This window comes from Leptosomus discolor, chromosome 26, assembly GCF_034619465.1.
Source record: "Leptosomus discolor isolate bLepDis1 chromosome 26, bLepDis1.hap2, whole genome shotgun sequence".
NCBI classification, from domain to species: Eukaryota; Metazoa; Chordata; class Aves; order Leptosomiformes; family Leptosomidae; genus Leptosomus; species Leptosomus discolor.
In genome coordinates, this window is record NC_141416.1 from 2,673,140 (window position 1) to 2,688,361 (window position 15,222).

Here is a 15,222-nt window from a genome sequence, read left to right on the forward strand (position 1 = left end):
GCCCGCCGGAAGTGCCGCCTCCCGCGCAGGAAGTGGCTTTCGTGCGCTATCGCCCCCTGGCGGAGACTGTGCGCGCAGCCGGCGCGGGGGGGGGGGGAGCAGGGGGCTCCCTTGGAGCCACGTGGGCACGGGCACACGCGTGTGCAAGAGCTTCCACGTGCACGGGAACATGCGTGTGCAGGAGCTGCCTCGTGCACGGACACACGTGTGTGCAAAAGCTGCTACATGCATGGACACGTGTGTGCAGGAGCTGCCTTGTGTGTACGGGCACACGTGTGTGCAGGAGGTGCCGTGTATACAGGCACATGCGTGTGTAGGAGCTGCCATGTATACAGGCACACACGTGTGCAAGAGCTGCCACACGCATGGACACACGTGTGCAGGAGCTGCCTCTTGTGTACAGGCACATGTGTGTGCAGGAGCTGCCACGTGCATGGACACAAGTGTGTGCAAGAGCTGCCACGTGCATGGACACAAGTGTGTGCAAAAGCTGCCTTGTGTATGGGCACACGCTTGTGCAGGATCTGCCATGTGCATGGATGGACACACATGTGTGCAAGAGCTTCCTCATGTGGGCACACACGTGTGCAGGAGCTGCCCGGTGTGTGTGGCCACACACAAGAGCTGCCTTGTGCAAGGACATGTATGTGTGCAAAAGCTACCTCGTGTACAGGCGTACACATGTGCAGGAGCTGCCCCATGTGCAGGGACACACGCATGTGCAAGAGCTGCCCCTTGTGTATGGGCACACATGTGTGCAAGAGCCACCTAGTGTGCAGGGACACATGTGTGTGCAGGAGCTGTTCCTTGTGTATGGACACACGTGTGTGCAAGAGCCACCTGGTGTGCAGGGACACGTGTGTGCAGAAGGTCCCACGTATGTGTGGGCACACGCATGTGCAGGCGATGCCACACACGTGGACACACACGTGTGCAAGAGCTGCCCCTTGTGCACGGGCACACGCGTGTGCAAGAGCCACCCAGTGTTCAGGGACCCGCACCGCTTCCCGGGTCCCGCCTCGCCTGGCCGGTGCCGGTGCCGGTACCGGGTGCTGATGCCCGGCGGGGGGCGGGGGCGCTGAGCGCAGGGACCACCCGGTGCTGCCGGTCCCACCCGGTGCTGCCGGTCCCGGGTGCCCGGTCCTGGTGCCGGATTGGTGCGGGGCTCCCGGTGCCGATGGATATCGGAGGTACCGGTCAGTGCGGGGTTGGGGTGGGGGTACCGGGAGGGTGCCGGTGCCACCAGTCACGGTGGCGATGGATGTCGGAGGTACAGGTCGGTGCGGGGTTGCCGGTCCCGGGTGCCCGGTCCTGGCGCCGGTCGATGTCCACGGTACCGGTACCGGGTTGGGGTGGGGATACCGGGAGGGTGCCGGGGACGCCGGTCCCGGTGGCGGGGGGGGTGTGTGTGCCGGATTGGGGCGGGGCTGCTGGTCCCGGTGGCGATGGATGTCAGAGATACCGGACCGGTGCCGGGTTGGGATGGGGGTACCGGGAGGGTGCCGGGGATACCGGGAGGGTGCCGGTGCCGCCGGTCCCGGTGGCGGAGTGTGTGTGTGTGTGTGCCGGACTGGGGCGGGGCTGCCGGTCCCGGTGCCGACGGATGTCGGAGGTACCGGCCGGTGCGCGGTTACCGGTTCCGGGTGGGTACCGGGGTGGTGGTCCCGGTGCCGGGTTGGGGGGGGGGGGGGGTGTGCCGGTGCCGCCCCCCAAGGGTTAATGGCACTCGGGGAAGTTGCCGGGCGGCGGCGCGGCGCGGATTGGCCCGAAGTTGGCGGGGCGGGCCGGGCCGTGCCGAGCCCCGCCGGGCCGGGCCGCCCCCGCCCCCCGCCGGCCCCCGCCCCGGCCCCGGCCCCGCCGCCCCCCGCCGCCGCCGCCGCCGCCGCCGCCGGCGGAGCCATGCGCCCCGCGCCGCTGCTCGGGCTCCTGCTCTGGGCGCCGCTGCTCTGCGCTCCGCCGCCGCCGGTGCGCGGCCTCCGCCACGGCGTCTACTGGAACGGCAGCAACCCCAGGTAGCGCCGCCGCCCCCCCCCCCCCCCCCCCCCCCCCGCCCCCCGGCTCCCGCCGCCTTTGTGAAGCCCCGGGCCCCGCCGAACCCCGGGCCCGCGCCGCCGGGAGGGTCGGGGCGGCGGGCGGTGGGCTCCCGGGTAGGGCGGAGCTGGCGGGCACCGAGCCACCGGGCAGCCCTCGGGTGATACCGAGACGGTGAGTACCTGCCGGTGGTACCGGGCATCCCCGGCGGCACCGAGCCCCCGGCGGCACCGAGCCCCGGCCGGTAGTGAGCAGGTGAGTATCCTCCGGTGGTACCGAGCCACCGGGCACCCCTGGGTGTTACCGAGCTGGTGAGTACTGCCGGTGGTGCTGAGTCCTGAGCAGTACCGAGCCCCAGGATGGTACCGAGCTGGTGAGTACCCCCGGTGGCACCAAGTCATCGGGCATCCCCGGTGGCACTGAGCCCCAGGTGGTAGCGAGCAGGTCAGTACCCCCGGTGGTACTGAGCCCCGGGTGGCACCGGGCATCCCCAGGCGATGTCAAGCCACCAGGCACCCCTGGTGGCACCGAGCCCCAGGTGGTACCGAGCCCAGGGTGGCACCAAGCCACCGGGCATCCCCAGGTGATGCCAAGCCAGTGAGTACCCCTGGTGGCGCCAAGCCACCAGGCACCCCCAGTGGCACCGAGCCCCGGGCAATACCAAGCCACTGAGCATCCCCAGGCGATGCTGAGCTGGTGAGTACCCCCGGTGGTGCTGAGCACCGGGCAGCACCGAGCCACTGGGCATCGCTGGTGATACCGAGTCACTGCCAGTGGCACTGAGCCCTGGGTGGCAGCGAGCAGGTGAGCACCCCTGGGTGATACTGAGCTCTGGGTGTTACCAAGCCAGTGGGCAGCCCCGGTGGCATCAAGCACCAGGTGACACCAAGCTGGTGGGCACTTCTGGTGGTGCCAGGTCCCCGGTGGTACCAACCTGCCCTGAGCCCAGGCGCCCTTGGTGGTACCGAGCTTTGGGCATCCTCAGGTGGCACCAAGCCTGGGCACGCTTGCTGAGCAGCCCTGGGGTACTTGTGGCCAGTGGGCAACGAGCCTGGGGTCACCCTGGGCGGCATCAAGCCAGTGGGTGGCACTGCCAGGGCTGCGGGTCCCCATGGTGGGTGCCCCCACTGGTGGGGGCCCACTGGGCACAGCCCAGCCCCTGCCCAGCCAGGGGTGCTGCCTGCAGGCTCTGCCATCATCAGTGGGCCGGGGTCCGGCCCCATCCCTCCTGCCGGCCTCCTCCATTTTAGGCATTTCCCAGCTCAGAACTGCTCAGGGAGCAGGGAGGCAGGGTCGGGGTGCTGTGCTGGTGGTCCCAGGGGCTCTGCTCGCCCCCCAAGGGTCTCATGCCCTGGGCCCACTGGGCTGGGGCAGGTGGGCACACGCCAGGCAAGGCTGGGGGCACCGATGCTGCTTTGCTCCCCCCAGGAACCTGCGGATGGAAGATGTGGGAACCCACCACCCGTGGGTGCCCTGGGAAGATGGGGGATGGGGGCTGCGTGCCCCTCCACAGGGTCAGGGCAGGGCCCAGGCCCCCGGCAGCCCTCGGTCCTGCCCGGGCTCGTCCTGGCCAGCATCGCCCGGCGGGATGCTCTGAGTCAGCGGGGAGCCTGCGCCCGGTCCTGTCCTTGAAGAGCCCCCGGCTTCGGGGTGGGGGTGGGGGGCTGCTGGGGCCCGAGCCTCCCTGGCTTGACAGCGCTGCCGGCCCGGTGATTAATGCACCGGCCTCCGCCACAGCTGCCAGGACTCTGCGCCTGGTCTAAACACCGCCTGTGCCTGCACCGGGGCGGGAGGTGGGGCGGGGGGGGGGGGGGCTGCAGCCCACCAGGGTCCCCCCACCAGGCAGGACAGGGCAACCCTGGCCAGCCCTGGAGCGGCTTGGCAACGCCATCCCTGCCACGATGCGGCCAGCCAGGCCGGGGCCCTGCCGCTCCGGTGCGTGCCCAGGCCGGGAGACGCGGGCGCAGGGCGGAGGTTGCCGCCCTGCTGGGGCTGGGAAGGGGGAGAGGGGCTCCTGCTCCGTCATGCGTCCCAGGCAGGCAGGACCAAGCGTGTGCACATGTATGTGCACATAGGCATGTGTGTGTGCACACGTGTGTGTGCCTGCAGAGGTGGCTGCTCCACCCTGGCTTGGCCGCACACGCTGTTTGCACAGGCGTGAGCTCATGCCGCCCCAGCAGCCACGCCGGTGCCTGCCTGCCCGCGCAGGTACCCGGCCTGGGCCCCCTCCCCTGCCTGCCCGGCCAGCAGAGACCCCCCCTGTGCCCCCTGCCCCGGCCAGCTGCCGCCCTGCAAGCACCGGGCCAGTGCAGGAGGCGTCAGGCGGGAAGGCCCCCCGTCGAGGTGTCAGCACCGATCAGCACCGGGGGCGATGAGGCGGGCGACTGGGGCGAGGGGCTTTGTGTCCCGGCTGGGGGGGGGCTGGGCTCCCCCTGGCCGCAGTGGCCGAGCCCATTCAGCTCCAGCGGCCTGCGGCTAATCCGAGCTGATGCCTGGTTGTGCAGAGCGGGAGGGTGCCCGGTGGCTATTTTGGCAAAAGCCCCTCTACCTGCTCTGCCGGGGGGTGGGGGGGGGGTGGAGGGGGCGGCAGGGTGTCCCTCCTGGGGGACAGCAGGACCCCCAGCGCCCGCTCCCCAACTCACCCTGCCCGGCAGGTTCCTGCGGGACGACTACACCATCCAGGTGGCCATCAATGACTACCTGGACATCTACTGCCCGCACTACAAGGGGACCGTGCCCGCCGGCCGGGCAGAGACCTTCACGCTCTTCATGGTGGACCAGGAGGGCTACCGCGGCTGCTACGAGACCCCCGGTGCCTTCAAGCGCTGGGAGTGCAACCGGCCCCAGGCGCCCTTCGAGCCCGTCCGTTTCTCGGAGAAGATCCAGCGCTTCACCCCCTTCTCGCTCGGCTTCGAGTTCCAGCCGGGCGAGACCTACTACTACATCTGTGAGTTCACCCCGGGGGTGCAGCGGGGTGGCCGCACCGGGGGCTGGGTGCAGCCGGGGTTGCGTCCCGCCAGGGTCCTGGTGCAACTGGGTTTGGGGCACATCGGAGGGTCGTGGTACCCCAAGGATCTGGATGGAGCTGGGGTGGGGGTGCAGAGGAGGGTCCGGCTGTTCCAGGGCTCTGGATGTAACTGCGGTTGGGGGTGAACGGGGAGGGGGTGTGGATGCAACCGGGGGGGGGGGGGCGGTCTGGATGCAACCAGGACTGAGGTGCATGTGGGGAAGGGTCCAGCTGCACCCAGGGATCTGGGTGTAACAGCTTTTGGGGTACATGGAGGAGGATTGGGGTGCACGAGGGGGTCAGGGTGCACTGAGGACCTTGCTGCGGGTGGGATTGGGGTGTTTGGGAGGGTCTGGCTGTACTGGGGCTCTGGCTGCAACCGGAGTTAGGGCACACAGGGGAGTCTGGATGTCCCCGGGGGTCGGGGTACAACCAGGGCTGGGGTGCATGGGGGGGGTTCCGGCTGCACCCAGGGCTCTGGATGCAACAGAGATTAGGGTACATGCGGGGAGAGTCGGGGTGCACGGGGGTCTGGATGTCCCGGGATAGGGGGCGCGGGGGCTGCCGGGCCCTCCCTCCGCCGGGAGGGGGCGCCCCAGGCCCGGCTCTGGCCCGGCCCGGCCGTCGGAGGGGCCCGTCCCGGGCTGGGGGGGGGCCTTGCCGGGGGGGGGGGGCTGTGCTGGGGGGGAGCCGCTGATGTGTCCCCCTGTGCCCAGCTATCCCCAGCCCCGAGAGCGCCGGGCGCTGCCTGAAGCTGCGCGTCTCCGTCTGCTGCAGAAGCACCAGTGAGTCCGGATTGGGGGGCGGGGGCTGCACCCCAAAAGTCTGGGGCTCCCCTTCCCCTGCCTTTGGGGCAGGCTGGTCCCTGCTGGGGGGTTTTGGGGCCTCGGGGGTGACACCGTGTGCCCCAGAGGAGCCAATCACTGACACTGTCGGGGTCTGTTTCAGCGCCAGAGCCAGCGACAGAGGTTCCCAACTCGCAGCCCCACGGGCGTGGGGGGCGAGAGGGTGAGTACGGGGTGGGCAGGGGGGGCTGGGGACTGGCGGGGGGGTTGCGGGGGCTGGTTCACCCTGACCTCTGCTCCTGCCCTGGCAGACCCGGTGCCCGCCCGGGGTGTCGCGACCCCGCTGCAGCCCCGTGCCCCGTGCCTGGCACTCACGCTCCTGGCCCTGCTCTGGATCTGACCCCCAGCGCTGCCTGTGGCGGGGAGAAGGGCTCCTCTGCCGCACCGCCCGCTTCCAGACTCTTCCTCCACTGCCACCCCCCCACCCCTCTCCCCCCAAGCCAGTGCGGCAGCCTTGGGCCACCTCTTGCCCACCGGACCTCCACAGAGCCAAGCCGGGGCCAGGAGCTCTGAGCTGGAAGGTGAGGGGGAAGTGGGGGGCTCCGGAGTAGTGGGTACCCCCTGGGGGCTGGTCCCCCTTGCTGCAGCATTCCCTGACGGGGCTCTCTCCCTCCCAGGGATCTCGCTCCCCGCTGGCGTCGCCGCACGTCGGCCCCGCTGCCGGCCATCCTGCTCTGGTGCTGGGCCCCCCGCAGCTCGGCCGATGCCTGCTCTGCCCCAGAGCCGTCACCTCATCTCGTGCCTTCCCCCCATGGACCCCCTGCCGCTGGGGGCCAGGGAACCCCCCCTCCAGGCCCTGGAGCGGGGTGGCAGCTCCTCCAGGTGCCGGAGGGAGGCTGGTGCCTGGCTCCTCGGCTGCCTTGTCCTCCGGCGAGGACACACCGATCTGTCTTCTGGGAAGACGCCCCTACGGTTTGGTTTTAACCCCTGGTAGTGACTGAGCCGAGCAATACAGTGTTTGCAAGATCGCTGTGCAGCCCCCAGCCCCGGCCTCGCGCTGCCCACCGTCCCCTCCTGCCCGTGCCTGCCTGCCCGTGGTCCCCTCCTGCCCGCGGTCCCCGTCCCCGCAGAGATGCTGGGACACAGGCTGGGGTGGCCGCTCCCTGGGGGTGCCTGCGCCTCTCTCCGCAACCTTTTAAGGCCGGGGGTTTAATTGCAGCGATTTGATATTGAGACGTCAGCTCATGTCACAGGGAGAGCTTTAATTACAGACGAGCTGCCTGCAATTAGCGCCTGGCAGCAGGACCCAGAGCCGGCTGCTGGCGCCTGGGATGGGACGGGGGTGAGAGGGGGGGGTGGGTGGGATTTGGGGGGGTCGCTCATCCGGAGCCCCCAACCAGGTGCCCTGGTCCCGCCTGCTGCCCTGGGCTGAGCTTGGGCTGCCTGCGGGGCAGTGGTCCCCTGTCCAGCTGTCTGTCCGCCCGCTGCGGACCCCATTAAGGTGCACCCCAAAGCGGGGAGCTGTGGGGGCCACAGTTGGGGTTTCCCCCTTTGCCGATGGGGCACCCAAGGTGCTGCAGGAGCTGATCTCGTGGCACAGCCGGGTCCCTGCTGGGGTCATGGAGCCGTGGGATGGAGCCGGTGGCGCCATGTCCCAGGACGAGAGGGTTGCTCGAGGCTCCTGCAGCAGCTCCTGACCCCCCCGCCCCATGGGTGCAGCACCCTGCTTCCCTCCTTGGGGGGGGGCCCAGCAGGGGCTGAGCTCCCCATGGGGCCACCAGCAGCCGGGCCCTCGCAGCCCCCTCCCCGCGCAGGCGTTGCCGGCCGCCTGCCGCAGTGGTGCTGGGCACGTCAGACAGGTTTTATGGCTTCTCGGGAGAAACTGCTTGGCAAGAGGCTGAGCAGAAGCATCGACCGTGCTGTGCCCCTCCCCCCCCCCGTGCACCGCTGCCTGCCCTTCCCCCGCTGCACCCTGCACCCCATCCTCGCGCGAGCAGGGGCACCCCATCCCCATGGGGGGGGGGGGGGGGCAGTGGGGCCTGGCCCCACTGCAGGGGCCGCAATGGTGCCCAGAGGCTGCCTGGTGCAGGGGGGACCATGCCCTGTGGGCCCCCACCCCCCCTACCATGCAGGGATGGTGGGGAGACCTTGCCCTGTGGGCCCCCCCACCAGGTGGGGGTGACACCATCTGGGCTGAGTGCACCCAAGGGACCCCCATGTGGGATGCTGGGAACAACCATATCCTGAGGGATTCCCATGTGGGGGTGCTGGGTGGGGGCATTCCCACTAAGGACCCCCATGTGGGGACATCGGGGGTGATGGTGACCTGTGGGACGCCAATGCTGGGAGAGGGGGGTTGTGCATGTGGAAATCCCATGCATGGATGATGGGGGGGGCTGTGCCCCGTGGGCCATCCCCATGTAGGGATTCCATCTGAATTCCATCCGAGCTGCCCATCTTGCTGCCCCACCCCTCCCAAGGCTTTCCTAGGTGAGACCGAGGGGTCCCCGCAGGTCCCCGAGGGTGGGTGGCAGGTTCAGGAGCAGCGGGGCCCTGTCCTTGAGCGGGGGGTTGCTTGGTATGCGGGAGCCGCTGCCGGCTTCAAATCCCATCGACTTCCAATGAGCAATGCCATCAATAAAAGCTAATTGATGGCACGGCCGCTCCAAATCAGATTCCCCATCCCCTGAATCGAATTGATGGCTCCGCGCCCTGCAGCCAGCCGCGGCAGAAATTGAATCTATTAAAGGAATAGGCTCCATTAGCCCGTCCCTTCTGTCTCGCAATCTCCCCGCCTCGGGGCTCCCCCCCTCTCCCCATGCCAGCCCCCCGGCTCCCCGCTGCCACCCACACCGGCTAGGATACCTGGGTGCTAGGGCTCCCAGGTCCCACCGGGGAAGGGCATGGGGTGAGGGGCCTGGGTGCCCTCAGCCGGTGGGTCTGTGCCCCACGGGGCAGCCCCGGGTGCTGCAGGCAGGTGGGAGTTAAACCCTTGGAAATTGGGAAGGAAAAATTTATCGCCGGGAACAGAAAATGATGCGAAATGGTAATAGGCAGCCCTGAGATGAAGAGGGGGGATAAAGAGGCAGCGGGCCGTGCCAACAGCCTGGGAGAGACGGCAGCGTGGTGGGAGGTGAGATGGAGGCATGGCATGGCCGTGCCCAGCCCTGTGCCCCGGCTCATCACCAGGACGGGGACCATGGGTGCGCCATGGCACCGGGACGAGCCTGGGAACAGGCCCCTGGCTCCATGGTGCTCCTGGCAGCATGTGAGGAAGCTCCTGGCACTGGGTCCCCTGGCTGGCCGTGCTGCTGGGGTCCCCCCACCCAGCCACGGCAGGACAGGGTCCCTGGCATGCCCTGACACCCCTCAGCACCCCAGGGTGGTGAGGCACCGTGGCCATCCTAGGGGCAGCCCCAGGATGCACAGGGTGGGACCTGGGGCCCAGAGACCCCCCCCAGGGGGGTGGAAGGGAGGTGCATAGACACACGCCCCCCCCCCCCCCCCCGGGCGGTGGGACCCACCCCTGCCCATCTCCCATGGGTGCAGGGCAGCAGCTGCCGCCGCCACCCAAGAGCTGCCGAGAGCATCCCGGAGATGGGAAATGGCTCCGTGTCACCATGGAAACGGGGCCACCGGCTCGCCATGCCGAGGGGACACGCGGAGCCGAGGGGACATGTGTGCCGAGCCCCGAGGAGCGCAGCACCGGGTGAGCCGGCCACCGGGCACGATGCACCGAACACCGGACAGCGCTGCCCGCGGGCTCCCCAGCACCCCGCCGCCACGCCACGGAGCCCATCACCCACCCCGGTCCCGCTCCCGCATCCCCCGGCGGTCACGGGCACACGGTGGGGTGTCACCCCAGCGTGATGCCACCCCGGTGCGTCGCCACCCCAGCCAGGCGGCTCCGCACCGCTGCACTGGTGCTCAGCGCCGGGCGCGCGGGGGGACAGAGCCGGCTCTTCCCCGAGCAGCCGCCTGATGATGCGCATCGTCAAGGTTATAATTTAGCAAAACACTCAGCAGGGGCTTCGGAGGGAGCTGGCCCGCACCGGCTAATTAGCCAGAGCCGCACGTACCGAGCCCGCACCTGCCATAGCAATGAGGGCAACGTGCGCCGGGCCTGCCGGCTCGCACCAGCGCGGCACACGTGGGGCCGTTGCATCCCACCTGCATCCCGTGGGCCCTGGGCTGGGGGTCGGGTGGGCAGTTGTGTCTCCGCTGGCCAATTCCTGCTGCCAGGCTGCAGCAGAGGCCAGCGCCGCTTATCCCCACTGGCCCCCGTGGCCAGGGCGGCGGAGGGCACGCGGGAGCGTGGGGCGTACGTTCACCGGCCGGGGAAGCAGGAGGTTTGGGCACCCAGGGCTACAGGCGCAGGCAGATGCTGCCTGCACACATCTCCATTCTGTCCTGGAGTGTCTGTCCATCTCTGCCTGCATCTGTCTGCCCGTGCCGGGGTGCCGGCAGCAGCTCAGCAGGGCAGCTCCCCCCCCCCCCGCCCCCGCAGCCTGCTGTAATCCTGACGGACAATAATCCTGCTGTGCCAGAGTCGGGATGGGCAGGAGCTGCCCTTGCAGCGGCGGTGCGATTCCGCTGCCAGCTCTGGCGGTGCTGCCGGCACCTTCTGCATACTAAGGGCTCACGGTGCTGGAGCTGGCTCTGCCGTGCCCCGGGGTCCCTGGGCTGGGACCCTCTCTGGATCCCCAGGGACAGCGCTGGGGGTCCACGGGAGCCCCAGCCTGCAGCATGGGGTCTGCCCCAGGGTACGTGAGCAGGGTTCAGGCACGGCTCACGCCTGGGTTTTAAGCCTCTGGTCCTCTTGCCCCTCGTTGGTTTTAAATAGAGCCGGGTCTATCCCAGGACTCGGGCTGGCACCGGCTCAGCCGGCGGGAGGAGAGTGGAGCCACAGCTCAGCAGCACCTGGGAGGAGGATCGGGACAGTAAAGGATTGGTGCAAACGGCACAGTGTTACCTGCCGGTCCCCGGGGCAGCCAGACGGTGAGGCCAGGGGCTGGGGTGGGTGCCCACCCAGGGCAGCACCTTCCAAGGGTGCCTGGAGTGGGTGCTGCGAGGGTCGGCAGTGGGGCTGGATGAGCTACAGCTCCGACGAGCGGTAGCTCACCAAGCGCCACGGGCACACAATCCTCGCTGTCCCCTCTGGGCAACGTGTCCAGCTGGGAGGACACTGGGGGGGACGGGGGAGCCCCAGCACCAAGGGCTGGAGCTGCAGGCGCGATGCCCGGGCACGGGGTGGAGGTGAGTCCCCGGGGGGCTGCAGGACGGGGCAGGGGGCTGTCGGGCTCCTGCATGGGGGTTCCCTCCTCCCGCCAGGGGCCCCGGTGCAGAAGCCCTGGGGTGCCCTTGTGCCTGCTCCCCACGTTCATTGATCTGCCCCACGCTCCTTTGGTCACCAGGCTGCTAACGAGCTTCCCTGGCAAAGACCTCCTCAGCCACACGAGACCCCCATGCTGCCTGGCCAGCATCTGGCTTCAGCGGGCGTGGGGCTGGTGTGCCCAGCTCCACCGTGGGCAACCTCCCGAGTCCCAGCTGATCCCAGCGTGGGGACAGGGACTGGGACAGACAGGGCCCAGTGGCTGGCAGGAGCGTGGCATGGCCGCCCCCTGGCCAGAAGCAGGCGCAGCAGGAGGCGGATCGATGCGCTGAATTATTTAGCAAGGGAGCGTGAAGCGGCTGCGACGGCAACACCCCACGCGGGGGGCACGGTGCCACGCTCGCACCCGGGCATGGGACCCCCCACCCAGCCCTGGCAGGGGCTGCAGGGATGGTGCATCCACCTGGGGTCCTCTGCCACCCCCTTGGGCAGTGGGTGCCACGAGTCACCCCACTCCCCCCAGCACCTCTCCACGCTCCACCGGCTGCGCCAGGCTGTCCCCAAGTGGTGCCACCAGCCCTGCCTGCTCTGTCCCCTGCTCAGCACCCACCTCCCAGCACCGTGGCATCGCATGGGGCTGAGGTGGCTGCAGCTGGCAGAGGGACCACCCGTTTTCGCTGTGCTCCCCCCCACCTGGGTTGCTGCATCTCAGGCGAGCGCTGAGCCACGGCCGCCCTTGCCCCACGCCCCCGGCCCCTCTCGTGAGCCTTTTATAAGCGATGCATTATTAAAACTACCCCGCGCCATCGCTCACGGCCAGCGTGACGGCGGGCGCCGCATCAAACCTGATGAATATTTCAGGCCCTGAAATCTCCTGCGCCTGCACGCTTTATCCCGAGCCCCCCCACCGCCCGCCCAATTTATGAGCTCCTTTGCTTCCCCGCGTTTCTGCCCGGCACCAAGGGTGCAGCGGAGCGGGGTCACCGTGCCCACCCGGCCCCTCTCCCTGAGCCCAGGCTGGGGGAGGGGGTCACCCAGCACCGTGGCTGCAGCCCAGGATGGGACAGGGACGGGCTGGTTGCACATCGCTGGGGCAGAGCCACAGCAGCCCCACGTTGCCAAGCTCGGTGCCAACCAGGGGTCCCCAGGATGGCTCCTGTGTCGTCCCCCCCCAGACCCCTGCGCCCATCCCCAGCCCTCATTTGGCACCGAGGGGCTGCAGCTCCCCTGGCACCGTCGCCTGAAGGGTCTGGACAGGAGCACAAGGACAACCTGGAGGAGGTCACAGCGCAGACTCGTCCCCATCACCCCCAGCCTGGTCACTCCCTTCCACCTCTGCCAGCACTCTCGGTCCCGGCGGCCTCAGATGCTAATTGCAGCGTGATCTATGTACAATGCTAATTGCGGCATGATCTATGTACGGCGGGAGGATATTGATGCTGCCTGTCACCCCTCGATCGGATTAACGTCACTTAAGCACCCGTAATGGGCAGTGCAGAGATCTGCCACGGGGGCTGGTGGGGGCTCTGGCATCACCATGCTGTACCAGCACGGGTGCTGGGTCCAATGCTGCTGCAGGCCAGGTCCCTGCCCCGTCCTGTGGATGCTTCACCACCAGCTCCATCATCCCTCGTGCCTCTCCCAGCACCCCCGTGGCACCACACTCTGCTCAAACACCCCAGCACCCAGGACACCCTGGGGCCACAGCACCACGAGCGCAGCCGTCGGCGCGGTGATGCTCCGAGGAGCCCCCACGCACACCGACGGCCCAGCACACGCGCTCCTGCGCACACCCCCGTGCCCTCGGGCTGCACGTGGTGCCCCGGGCACAGGCAGCCACGGCCAGTGCGGCCCCAGTACGGGCAGCGTTCGGGGAGGGAGAGATGCCTCTGGGGCTGAGCCCTGGGGATGCTGAACGGCCCTGCCGGGGCTCTGGCGGGGACAAGTCTGGGGTGTGGGTCCCTCGGGGGGGGCTGGGGTGTCTGGTGGCCCCATGCCCTCGGGTGCTGCGGAGGCTGCTGGAGCAGCAGGGCTCAGCACGGGGCGTTTGTGGCTCCTCGTGGCCCAGCCGCGGGCGCGATCAGCCCCGTGTTCGGCTCCGATGGGTGCTGGGGGTGCAGCGGGCTGTAGCCCCCACCCCAGCTGGTGCCTGCTGCAGCCCCTGCACCCCCCGGCCACCGTGCAGAGGACACCGGGGCAGCACAGCCGGGGTGAGCCGAGCACCGGGCTCCAGGGTGGGCAGGGACGAGGCCAGCAGGGAGCTGAGTGCCGGAGCTGGCGGCTGCAGACCCAGCTCCGTGTCCTTGTCCCCTCCCTGGGGAGCTGTGGCCGCCATGCTGCAGCAGGGCCAGGTGCCAGCCCCCCCGGACGTCTCCCTCCCGGCACAGCCCTCAAGCCCACGGGCACATCCTTGCCATGGCCACTCCGGAGCAGGAGGGGCTGTGCCGTGGCCGGAGCTGCCACCGGCAGATGATATTGGAGTGATCTTGAGGCCGGGAGGGAGGTTTGCCACGCGGGAGGAGAGGAGAGGAGCCGGCTGAGTCACCCGGTGCCGGCTGCTGACTCAGGTCCTCCCTGCCAGGTAGCCCCCGCGGCCAGCACATGGGCTGCCAGGCCACGGGATGGGCCAGAGGGGGCAGCTGGGATCCTGGCACCGCCTGGCACCCGGGTCCAGCACCCACGGTGCCGCAGCGTGGTCCAAGGGGAGAGCAGCGTGCGCGTGGTGACTTGTTTCTACCTGGCATCACCCGCTAGCGGCACAGCCACGTGGCGTTGGGGGACCACAGCTGCCGGGCCATGGGAGCCACGAGGAGGTGGCCACCTGCACCTCCCACCCAGCACCTCTGGCTGCCCGCACACCCAGCGCCAGTGGGATTTGGCACGGCAGAGCCCGCCGGAGCCAGGCTTCCGGCAAACAGGCGCCCGGCTCCCAGGGCAGGGACCCTGCGGCTTCCTCCCAACCGGGCAGCGGGAGCAGCCCCAGCGCCGTGAGCCAGCCCGGGGCTGGCAGGCGGCGGGGCCGGGAGCCACGCACGGCTTCACCCGGCAGCTCGGCGAGGAAGCTGATTTCCTCCGACAGCGACAACCAACACCCGGCGTTGCCGTCCGCGCTCGGCCGTGGCTGGGCTGCTGGCGGCCAGCTCTGCGTTGGCAATTAACCCTCCTCTGCGATCCTTGCGCCATCAAGCTCCACATCAATTAACTCAAGCCGCTGAGGTGCTAATTAACGAATCACCCCCGTGTCCATCCGTGTAGCAGGGCTCACCTCCAGTCCCCCGCAGCACAAGGCCGCTCTGGCTGGACCTGTGGCTCACCAGGGAGGTGGTCCAGTGGCCAGTGGCGCTGCCACCCATCTTCACCTCCCCTGTGCCACATCCCCGCCCTGGATCACGCTGCTCTCTCTCCAAGCCCAGCCCCAAAGCAGCCCTAGGAGGTCCCATGGGATGTTTCCAGGGCTGGGGTTCCCCCTTCTCCCCAGGCGTGGAGGAGCTCAGCACCCTGCACCCTCACCGGAGCGGCCCTCGCCCGGTGCTCGCCGAGATGCTGACGCGGCGCGACCATCCGTGAGGCCTTCATTCAAATTTAAAGACCAACCCGGGGATAAAAAAGGAAAGGGGCAGCGAGGAGCAGGGCGGACGCGCGCCTGCGGGCGTGCGGTGTGCGGCAAGCCTGCCCCGGGCGTGCTAGCCGGGCGCGCACCCTGGCAGGACGGCAGCGTGCCCGAGCGCCGGCACGGGGCTGCCCGATTTGTACGGCAAAGCGCTGCCAGGAGGAGCTGGCAGGAGCCGGGGGCTCCTCAGCTCCACGTGGATGTGCCAGCACCACCAGCTACCTGCTCCCCAACCCAGGTGCCATGTCCCTGTGGCCCTGGCCGCACACTCCGCGTGCCATTAGTATGTCGTTGCCATGTCTGGCTGGCCACGTGCCGGCACCTGGCTCCTGCCGGCAGGTTGGGAGCCCTGAGCTCAGCGCGTTCAGGGCCGTGTAGGTGTGGCTGGTGAATATTTCATGCCCGCATTCACCGAGCCCTTTCTTGGTTACACTCCTGCCTCCTCCCCGCGCTCTCG

General features: G+C 69.2%; 1 protein-coding gene across 1 annotated transcript; it reads left to right on the top strand.

Moving 5' to 3' along the window:
* The first annotated feature begins 1,899 nt into the window (after nt 1–1,899).
* Nucleotides 1,900–7,520, top strand: LOC147413636 (ephrin-A4-like). Its single transcript, XM_086478438.1, has 7 exons — nt 1,900–2,012; nt 4,686–4,978; nt 5,755–5,823; nt 5,987–6,046; nt 6,324–6,404; nt 6,579–6,705; nt 7,325–7,520. The coding sequence occupies exons 1-7, from the start codon at nt 1,900–1,902 to the stop codon at nt 7,518–7,520; spliced, it is 939 nt and encodes a 312-aa protein (XP_086334564.1).
* The last annotated feature ends 7,702 nt before the right edge of the window (nt 7,521–15,222 follow it).